We start from the raw sequence: 11,705 nt of genomic DNA, 5'->3' as shown, positions 1-11,705 counted from the left end.
AACAGGTAGCGACACATCCACTCACCAAGCCACAGTAAAAAAGAAATGCAGTTCTTTTAAGTTGGAATGGTTGTGCAAATGGAAGAAAAAGCGGTGAAATTGGGTGAGATTGTTTTTCTTTTTCAAGTAAGTAATGTCTACTCTGCAAAGCATTGTATTTCGGTTTTCATATTTCCATAGCATTGTTACTGCAGTATTTTAGCAGTATTTCCGTAGTAGTATTTTCGTAGGGGAATTGATGTGGTATTTTTACAGTTGTATTTTGGTCGTAATATTGTAGTTGCATTTCTGTAGTGTTACAGTAGTATTTTCATTGATGTATTTCTGTAGTATTTTTTAAGTATTTCTTTAGTAATTTTTCTGTCATATTTTTTTAGTGTTATTTGTGTAATATTCTTGAATTATTTCTGTAGTGTTTTGTAATGTTTCCATAGTAGTCTTTCTGTAGTAGTTTTGCTAGTATTGCTTGCACAAATCATTGTGCAAAATGTGAATGTTTTAATGTGAGCAAAATGTTATGTCTGAAATGTATATATGTCTCATATCTTCCAGAACAGGACCCTAGGCCAGGCCAAAGCAGGACTCTTCCCATGGCCAAAGCAGGACTCTCACATACTGTATAACATCTAAACATCCCATTTTTCAGATTTTTGTCTTTTTTTTTTTTTTTAAGTGGACCAAATTACTTATTTAAAAATAAAGCGTGCATTTCTGATGTTGCTCACAGTAGTCCCCATTTTGCTCAGGGAGCTTGTGTGTTTGCTCAGATACATGAAAAATTAGAGGGAACATAGGTTCAGACAGATGTAAAGTTTACGCAGGTTACATTTGGGAACTTATTGACACATGATCTCAATAAATTGTAATGTACTTTTGCAGTTTTTATCATCCAGAGAAGGGAATTAAAGCTTCAATAACAAGTCCCATGTGGCTGTGGTCCTTCTTTTAAAACAAATGTCATGCTGGTCCCGGCAGTTTTTTTTTTTAGTTTGGTTTTTCGGTGCAGCTTGAAAATGGTGAAAATATAAAAATGCTTCCCTGTAGTACAGTCCAAATGCCAACCCAAACCCCAAGAAACATAGGAGTTTATCTGAGCGCCTTTAAGAAATGCACGTACTTACACGTGCATCATTAATGAACTGACCGATGCTACAATGATGAAACATGATTAGAGAGTAACACAATTCAGAATTCTGTACAGGTCCTTTAAGACAATGGTTGGACTTGTTTAAAAATATGTAAAGGAAAATAAAAGATACAAAAAGCCAAATCTAGTGTTTCTAAAATGGGGTGTTTATAGGCACTCCAGAGGTTATCTGATAAAATATATATTTTTTTTAAAGTATTTTATTCAGAAACCATAATACTTATCGATTTTTTATGCATTTTTTCCAAAAATTGGGTAATTTTAAATGGAAATACATACATATTATAACATAAATGGTACAGAAATACAACAACAAAAATACTACAAGAGAAATACTACAAAAGTACACCGACAGTAAGACTTCATGAATACTACAGATATAGGACAACAATTATACAGTAATTCTACATAATTACTAAAGAAATACAATGCGGCAAAAAGCGATTGAAGAAAAAAGAAAAAGGAGTGATATATATAATATACATGCCTTAAGTACACAAAAATTAAAAAAATAAAAATATCTCACAGGGCCAGATTTTTAGTCATTCTTGGCTCGGTGCTGCCTTCCAACAAGAAGTCAGCTGACAAATAGCCACCCGCAAAAGCGCATTCTCTTTCTTTTAAACAGTTTTGTATGGATTGAAGAAACTTGATTTTATGCCTTAATTAATGGACCGGATATTGTGACTTTCCGACGGAATCAGGTTAACGGTTTCCTGGTTTTCCCATATCACGTGGTACCATGGGTAAAAAAAAAAAGATCTCAGTTAGCTGGTTTTAATGTACAAAAGTTGGACTAAAATCTGCCTTTTTTTATGGCATCGATTATTTATGTTACTTTCATTGATACAATTCTAAAAAATATCCAAATACAGCAAAATAAAAAATATATGTATTAGTATACGTCTGTTATGTTTTTCAAAGTCTAAACTTAGAAAAAAAAAACTCTAGAAACTTGTTAAATGTTTGCAAACAAATACTTGTTTAAGATGCAATGGAAATCTACTCAATAATTAATTACCCCAGAGTGACACATATTTTACAGAATACTGGTTGGTTGTATTTCTCTTCATTTTTCACTTTTTAAGCATGTATTGCCAAATTATTTGCCAAGACAATATATGAAAAATAACACACCTTTCAGTTATTATAGTAATGCTTAGAAAAGTCAGATAGCTCAAATCTGAAGTTATAAATCTAATCATTATCTTTCAAGTAACACATAAAGGCATATTTTATAAATGAATTGCTCTATGAATAGAAACATTATGCACAACACACACTTTCATCAACACCTATTTAAAAAAAACGGCACACTAGGTGACAATCTGCAAACATCTGTTCATCCTACGGGTGAGTAGTTTTACTTATTTAAGACTTTATACATTGCTTTTATGTTTTTATTGAACAGTACTTAATGATGCTGATGATTTTAACTGGATCGATTTAATGTGACATGTACTTCAAGCTGTTGTGAATGCATTTCTTTTTTTTCAATAAAATATGAGAACATGTATATATATATATATATATATATATATATTTTTTTTTTTTGTAAGTCAAGTCTTGTTTATTTGCATTGCCCTTAATCACAAAAAATCTGCACAAACCACCATTACGACAACCCCTGATTTTTTGATTTTCTTTTTACATGGGTTCATTTTTCTATCTGTTTTTTCCATCGTGGTCAGAAAGCGTTCATCTCTCGAGCAAATTTAGCGCTTGCAGCTTCTGTTTGATGTAATATCCCACGAGGATCTGAGGCCGCTGCTGGTAACCGTGAAGGACGTCAGGAGAAATGCTCAGCTGGTCTCCTTCCAGGCGGTCCAGTAACGTTGTGCAAACTACGGCCGCTCGCAGCCCGCTCAGTTTGCACATGGCAGCAAAAACTGTAGACTCCATCTCGATATTGCAGACTCCAGCTTCTTTGGCTTTTGCCAAGTATTTGAGTTTGTCTTTCTTTGTGTACAAGCAGAAGGCGCCGTCTAAACGGCCTTGACCTTCATAGAAATCCAGTGTGCACATGGTGTTGCCCATCACCGTGTTGAACTGGCCCAGCTCCTCGCCGCACTGAAGCAGCTCCTGGGCCAGGCTGTAGTCCAGGTCAGTCTCGCGGACCACCGGCTTCCCCAAGATCAGCTGCTCGTATTTGGGCGCAAATGTGGCATCCACAGATTGCTTGGTGATGACGACGGTACCGGGCTCGATCCCTATGCCCCCTGATGTTCCGATGCATATGATTGTCACATCCGTGCAGCGTGCATGATGGAGGAGCTTTATTAGCTCATGCATCATTATCGATATGGACGGGATTCCGATACCATGACTAACAGACAGGACAGGACCAACTTTAAACATGGCGTAACGATCAGTTCCGGCGCAAATATTTGGATACTCGGATTTCGGGTCCTGCATCCCAAGCTCCACGGCGATGTATTCAATGAATTCTTTCATGCGCCAAACACTGCCACCAACACACACAAATCTGACGTATCCAAACAAAGCAGGGAGGTTGTGTGATCCCGTTCCCAGATTGAAGTGGTACAAGATGTCGTCTTTCAGCCCACATAGGTGAGGGTTGTGAACTGTAACGGGACTTCTCGTGTCCATGTTCTTCAAATCCATCCTCGATGTCGGGCACTGAATGATCAAAATCAAAGTAATTATTTCAATAATGCCTTTCAACCGCGTGTGTGACGCTAAACCATTTAAAATATGCGTTGTTGTGACCAGCACGTGACATAGAAGGGAGAAAAGCGCCGCTTCAAGCAGTAACTGGACGCCATGCTTGCGCTCCCCATTCAAAGCGGGATCATTTATATATTCAACAGCTTGAAAACCTTATTACTTTATTGTGTGTGAGACCTTTGCAGCAGTTCATTTGGTAATGTATCCAAATCTCAAATACAGTAACCCCTGGGCTAAGGCGTCTTTAATGTACAATATTTTTCCAGTTACAATTGTCACGAGGCGTGGTGGCGTGGAAGGTGACCGGACCAGAACGGAGGCAGGAAGCATGAAGGGAGAACTCAAATGCGTTGACGATCCATAAGTTTTATTTAGTAAAATAAAAGTCGCCCAATACTCCGGGGCAAAACAGAACAATACAGAGTTCCTCCGGCACGAACTCAACAGGACAAGGCATAACAGACTAAAACAGGACAAGGCATAACAGACTAAAACAGGACAAGGCATAACAGACCGGGATTGTGAATAATGAGTAATGAACCAGCAGCCGCAGAGCCCACAATGCAGCCTTAAATAGCAGATACACAATTAGTGGATCTGCTTCAGCTGTTGCCCAGAGGGCGGGGCAGACTGGTCACCAAGGCGACCGTGACAGAGCCCCCCTCTTAAGGGACAGCTCCCGAGGTCCCAAAAAGAAAAAATTACAACCTCACGCCCCGGAATGTTGACGCTCGCGATTGGGGCAACCCCGCTCCCTCCTCCGAACACGCAGGAACGGGGAGAGGCAGGCGCCATCTGCGTCGGGCGGATCGGAATCGGCGCTCGGCAGGGAGGGGTTCTGGTGGGCAAACTGGACAGGGGATAACAGACAGGCAGAACCGACGAGAACAGGACAGGCAAAATCAGGGCAGGTAAACAGGAGAGGCAAAATCAGAACAGGTAAAACATGAGAGGGTCAAAATCAAAACAGACAAGACATGAGAGAGTCAAAATCAGAACAGACAAGACATGAGAGAGTCAAAATCAGAACTGGCAAAACAGGAGCAGCGGAGTCGGACTGGCAGGCAGCGGAGTCGGAGTCGCAGGCAGCGGAGTCGGACTGGCAGGCAGCGGAGTCGGACTGGCACGCAGGGGAGTCAGACTGGCACGCAGGCAGCGGAGTCGGACTGGCACGCAGGCAGCGGAGTCGGACTGGCACGCAGGCAGCGGAGTCGGACTGGCACGCAGGCAGCGGAGTCGGACTGGCACGCAGGCAGCGGAGTCGGACTGGCAGGCAGCGGAGTCGGACTGGCACGCAGGCAGCGGAGTCGGACTGGCACGCAGGCAGCGGAGTCGGACTGGCAGGCAGCGGAGTCGGACTGGCAGGCAGCGGAGTCGGACTGGCAGGCAGCGGAGTCGGACTGGCAGGCAGCGGAGTCGGACTGGCACGCAGGGGAGACTGAATAGCAGGCAGTCGGCACGGGAGTCGGGCAGGCAGGCATCAGAGTCGGAGTCGGCCCGACGGGCAGCGGAGTCGGAGTCGGCCCGACGGGCAGCGGAGTCAGAGTCGGCCCGACGGGCAGCGGAGTCGGAGTCGGACTTGCACGCAGGGGAGAGGGAATAGCAGGCAATCGGCACGGGAGTCGGGCAGGCAGGCGTCAATTCTTCCTGGGACCCCATTCGAGGCACAGCAAGGGCCACGACGGGCGGGGCCGTGGTTCGAACGGGCAGGGAAGGCCAACTCAGTAGGCGCCTGCCAAACTGCGCTCTCCAGCTCTCCCCAAGTCGCGCTGGGATCGTTCGCTGAGTTCAATTGTTGGCGGGTTCATTCTGTCACGAGGCGTGGTGGCGTGGAAGGTGACCGGACCAGAACGGAGGCAGGAAGCATGAAGGGAGAACTCAAATGCGTTGACGATCCATAAGTTTTATTTAGTAAAATAAAAGTCGCCCAATACTCCGGGGCAAAACAGAACAATACAGAGTTCCTCCGGCACGAACTCAACAGGACAAGGCATAACAGACTAAAGCAGGACAAGGCATAACAGACTAAAACAGGACAAGGCATAACAGACCGGGATTGTGAATAATGAGTAATGAACCAGCAGCCGCAGAGCCCACAATGCAGCCTTAAATAGCAGATACACAATTAGTGGATCTGCTTCAGCTGTTGCCCAGAGGGCGGGGCAGACTGGTCACCAAGGCGACCGTGACAACAATATGGAAAAATATCTTTTTTCGGCCTGTCGTTATGACATGTTTCCCTTTCCATGACATTACAGCAAATCAAATTCAAACTTTGAGCAAAACTGTGGGAGTCACGTGCCTTATATGTCTCTTAGATGTGTTTTTTTTTTTTTTTTATTGGTCGACATTATATAAGATGCTGGCCTGCTATTGGTCTGCATCATCCTTGAATATGTCAATAAGCTCTTTCTTTGTCCAGGTTGGAATCTCGTGTAACAAACTTAATTTTTTTTAGCTATAGTTCTCGAGACTTGCAGTGGTTGTGAAGGGAGAAGCACGACAATGATAACAATGGAAACAAAGTTTGAGCTTTGTACTACGCTTGGAAGTGCACCCTATCTTTTGAATATAGGTACAAGAATACAAAAAACGCGTTGAGGCTGTGCACTTCTGACAGTACCTGTCCAAAGAAGCTGCACAATGTACACTCATGGGTGACCTGTAATATTGTGGTCAGAGAGACAAGAGTGCAGAAAGTGGTAGGGCTTCATTAGTGTCAGACAAGCAGTGTTGGTAGTGATTTTTAGCGGTTTGAGGGGACTCTGCCAAGATTTCTATGTTCATGCTGTTGAACGTGTTGATTGCGGGAACACAACACATACAGTACACAAGGCTCTTATTGCATAAGCCATCTCTTAAGTGGTAGCTGATCAAATAAAACCAAAATGATCATGTCCGTGTCAATTTTGTAAATGATATCCCGGCTCACACACAATCCAGTAGACAGAAATTTATTGCCAACTTCTATTTAGTTATGAGGTTGTGAGGCAATGGAGCCTTATCATTTTGCCCATGTACAATAAATGACCTTTATTGAGAATGTCAATAGGAGGATCTGGTTACCTATGTCGAGCGAGGGGGAGGAACTTAATTGCTCCCAGTGAGTGCAGTCTGAGGACTTGATTAGACCTTGGACCACTTCTCATGTTTTTCATTTGTGTGGTGACGACCTTCCCCCTGACTCAAATCAGCCCAGGCTCATTCCACGTCCGGTGTTCTCTGGAGATTCATGCCCTAGCAACTCAGACTGCTCTGAGAGCTGACTTCATTCTGGTAACTCCTCTTAAAAAAAATGGCTAGTTCTTCCAATAGTCTACATCAAAGTATATGTAATCTTTTTATTTAAAGATGAGATAATATATCCATCTAAATCCCTTGTTTTATGCCAGGTTGCATTCCAAAAAAGTCCTGCGATAGTCGACACCCACAAAGTAGAAACATTTATGTATTTATTAGGTAGAGGCAACATATAATATATGTAACAAAATAACAATTACAAATCTACAAAAAAAAACAGAACACAGAATCGCATGCTCCATAAGAACCATACAGAATGATCATTATTGTCATTGTACATTCGTACAAAAAAATTGAAGGCCGTCTCCTTTCAGTATATGACAGCAATATAGATAGCGGCAGAATAGTTGCTCACTAGCATTAGGGATTTTCGGCTTAAGGCCCGGCTGAATCACGGCCAGAAATTTCTGCCCGTGAAGCAGACGTTGTTGGACGCTTTGAGATCGCGATACAGACGCGATACAGCCGTGCTTTACACGCGGTAAGAAATTCACACGCGGTTTGGCCGCCCGAAAAAGTTTTGCGCTGCTCAAAAATTTAGATCACAGGTAACCGCGGGCGGCACAGCGATGCAGCCGCGGTTACCCGCGATAAGGACGCGTAACAGTCGCCGGCCAATTTTGCACATTTTCCACCGCGGGCAACCACGGAAAAAAAAAAAATCGCAAGATTTTACCCGCGATACAGACGCGAAAGGCTGTGTGACCGGGCCTTTAAGCCAGGTCTCTGTGATGATCAGAATCCAAAAGTCACAAATACAGCTGTTTTCTTCAAGTCGTATCTCCGGGTAATCTGTTTTATGGGTAATGATTCTGAAGTTAGTGAGAAACGGGCTCGGCAGGGGTCGTTTGGGGAGTTATTAACTAGCTCAGCTAGAGGAGGCCTGACCTGCAACACCACTATTGCTTTCGATCCTGACACCTGCTCAGTCTCTTTCCAGACCTGATAACAATCCTCGGACCACCTGGTAGTGATCAACAGTTCTTTGTGATTTTTTTCTAACTTTCTTTAGAGACCTCTATCACATGGCTTTGCAGTAGTTTTTTGGTGGACACGTTGACTGACAGCATACACCAGCCGATCACTGTTGTGCAACAGTCTCCCCCACCAGATACACACACAAAGCTCTCCACAAACTGCTTCTGTGATAGCATTTGATGTTTGTTGTCTGCTGCAAATGAAAATGCACAAGGAAAACTGCAAAGTATCGAAACCGTGAAAAGTAAACCGCTACAGTGGCTTGCGAAAATATTTGGCCCCCTTGAACTTTGTGACCTTTTGCCACATTTCAGACTTCAAACATAAAGATATAAAACTGTAATTTATTTCAATTGGATTGAGGTCTGGACTTTGACTTGGCCATTCTAACACCTTGATTGTTTTTTTTAGGTGAACTATTCCATTGTAACTTTTGCTTTATGTTTTGGATTATTGTATTGTTGGAAGACAGATCTCCGTCCGAGTCTAAGGTCTTTTGCGGACTCCATCAGGTTTTCTTCCAGAATGGTCCTGTATTTGGCTCCATCCATCTTCCATCCATTTTAACCATCTTCCCTGTCCCTGCTGAAGAAAAGCAGACCCAAACCATGATGCTGCCACCACCATTTTTGACTGTGGGGGTGGTGTGTTGAGGGTGATGAGCTGTGCTGCTTTTACGCCAAACATAACGTCTTGCATTGTTGCAAAAAAGTTCGATTTTGGTCTATCAAATTAAGTCCTTTAAAACAGGGACCTGGTATTATTTTGCTTTTATTCTGATGAAAATACTACTATAGAAGTACTACAACAGAAAAAACAAGAATACAAAAACAGTAATAAATAGATACAACAAAAATACTAAAGAAATACTACAAATATACTACAATGGAAATACATAAAAAAATACTACTATTGTAATGCGACAGAATACTTCAGATGTATCACAAAAATCCACGGTGGAAATATTATGAAATTACTTAATACATACAACTATAGTATTGTTACAATAATACAACAGAGGTACTACAAAAATACTCCTGCAGAAATACTACAAAATAGCACTATAGTGATACCATTATACAAAATGACTACTCAGTAATATTACAAATTACTATATATCAGTATCAGAAATTATTTTCCCCCCATTTTATTAACACTCCACTTATTGAAACATGAATATTTTGTTTGTTTGTACATGATTCAATTGTTTGTTTGTTTGTACATGATTCAAATTGAATCTTTTCTTCTGGCGCCGTCACGAATGGCAGCCACTCCAGCAGCTCCCGTGTTATTTTCGATTGTTCTCGATTGTTCTCAGCTCAGGGATGCTGCTGGAAATGTGAATTTCCCTTCGGGGATGAACAAAGTATCTATCTATCTATCTATCTATCTATCTATCTATCTATCATCTGACCAGAGCACTTTCTTCCACATGTTTGGTGTGTCTCCCAGGTGGCTTGTGACAAACTTTAAACAACACCTTTTATGGATATCTTTAACAAATGGCTTCCTTCTTGCCACTCTTCCATAAATGCCAGATTTGTGCAATATACGACTGATTGTTGACCTATGGACAGATTCTCCCATCTCAGCTGTAGACCTCTGCAGTTCATCCAGAGTGTTCATGGGCCTCTTGGCTGCATCTCTGATCAGTTTTCTCCTTGTATGAGCTGAAAGGTTAGGGGGACGGCCCGATATTGGTAGATTTTCAGTTGTCTGTTACTCCTTCCATTTCAATATTATTGCTTGCACAGTGCTCCTTGGGATGTTTAAAGCTTGGAAAATCTTTTTGTATCCAAATCAAGCTTTAAACTTCTCCACAACAGTATCTCAGACCTGCCTGGTGTGTTCCTCGTTCTTCATGATGCTTTCTGCGCTTCAAACAGACCTCTGAGACTATCACAGTGCAGGTGCATTTATACAGAGACTTGATTACACACAGGCGGATTCCATTTATCATCGTTAGTCATTTAGATCAACATTGAATCATTCAGAGATCCTTACTTAACTTCTGGACAGAGCTTGGTGCACTGAAATTAAAGGGGCTGAATAATTTTGCACACCCTCTCTTTTGTTTTGTATTTGTTAAAAAAGTTTAACATATCCAATAAAGTGTGTTCCACTTCATGATTGTGTCCCAGTTATTGTTGATGCTTCACAAGAAATTAGTTTTATATCTTGATGCTTGAAGTCTGAAATGTGGCAAAAGGTCACAAAGTTCGAGGGGGCACAAATAGTTTCGCAAGCCACTCTATATAGCGAGGGATTACTGTTTATAAAACAAAAACGCCAACACAATTAACCATATCATGTATGTTTTCTTTTACTGATTTGTACTTCTTTTTTCTTCTTTATTTTCTTTCTTTATTCCTTCTTACTTTTTATTGTATTCTTTACTTTTTTATGTTTTTCCTTTATCTTTTTCCTTCTTATGATCTTTTTCTGTCTTTCCTTTTTCATTTTTTGTCTTGCGTTCTTTATTTCTTTTGTCTTTTAATTCTTCTATGATTTATTTCGTACCATTCCTTTTTTTTTTTTTAAATGAAAGGCTGGTCAAAAAAATGTAGATTGTTTTCTGTTGCTCTACACATTAGAGCGACATCAATTTGTCAAATATTACACACTGTCCTTTTTAATGTGTGAAAATGTCAGCTCATAAAATATATTTCAACTTATTATCTTTATTTTTTTTAAATCAAATCAGCCTTAACAGAAAAAAGAGATGGACACAGAAATCACAATTACAGCACCCCACCTACCCACCTGCCATTAGCAAGATGATTTAGCCGGGACAGCGCTAGTGGCAACAGCTACAAAGGGGGGATGATCCTGGTGCTGCAAAGACTCCCAGACAGCACTGGAAGCATACAGGGGCCACTGGACCCCAGGGAAAGTGTCTGATACGAGAATAAGATAAACACCTTCACTTAGGCTGCAGTTGTGTAATGCTGACAGAGGTTTGCTAGCGTAGTTGAAAATGAAAACAAACAATACAACGAGGAACTATTTCTGAGAATAATGTCAATACATGTGTAATAAATATGGAGCAGGAGCAGTATATCAATAGGTATGCCAATTAACAGAAGTGTGTTTTTAATTTCAGGATCGCAAAGCAATTGGCCGTCAAATGAAAACATTCAAACTGTGTTCATTCCTATTATTGTACGCAAATTGTTCAATTTGGGTATGACTCATCAAAAATACACTCATAAATGATTTAGCTTCATATCAAAATCTGATATAATTTAAGATGAGTAATCCGTTTACACTTAGTGAACTACTGTACTGTGACAAAAATGGAGAATGACTAGTTTATAAAATGATATAAGTGTTAACTATTTTGTATGCCTGACTCAAAGTATTTCATGTATTGTATTAACTGTCACATAGTCACGGACGAGAAAAAAAAAAGCCCTGATGATCTTCAAATATATAAATTGTCCCTCAATGATGTATTTAAGAGTTATTTGATACGTTTGATTAATTTTTCTTGCATATGCAAAAAAGGAATATGCAGAAATCATTTTTGGGGCAATAATTGAAAACAAATGTAGGAGATAAGTGTTTTTCCTGACAGGGACAATATGTAAAA

The 11,705-nt window shown here is 41.0% G+C and overlaps 1 protein-coding gene across 1 annotated transcript; it reads right to left on the bottom strand.

Annotated features, from left to right (window-relative positions):
• Positions 1-2,747: 2,747 nt before the first annotated feature.
• Positions 2,748-3,946, bottom strand: LOC148365032 (uridine phosphorylase 1-like). The gene is made up of 2 exons (XM_088335010.1): positions 3,853-3,946; positions 2,748-3,787 (listed from the first exon to the last, which is right to left on the bottom strand). Exons 1-2 carry the CDS (start codon positions 3,853-3,855, stop codon positions 2,846-2,848), a joined length of 945 nt encoding a protein of 314 aa, XP_088191136.1. The 5' UTR covers positions 3,856-3,946; the 3' UTR covers positions 2,748-2,845.
• Between the last annotated feature and the right edge of the window lie 7,759 nt (positions 3,947-11,705).

This window comes from Urocampus carinirostris, chromosome 5, assembly GCF_059441175.1.
Source record: "Urocampus carinirostris isolate Australia breed hairy pipefish chromosome 5, RoL_Ucar_1.0, whole genome shotgun sequence".
In the NCBI taxonomy this organism is placed as follows: Eukaryota; Metazoa; Chordata; class Actinopteri; order Syngnathiformes; family Syngnathidae; genus Urocampus; species Urocampus carinirostris.
Note: the sequence above shows the minus strand (reverse complement) of the source record. Positions and strands in the feature narration are given on the sequence as shown.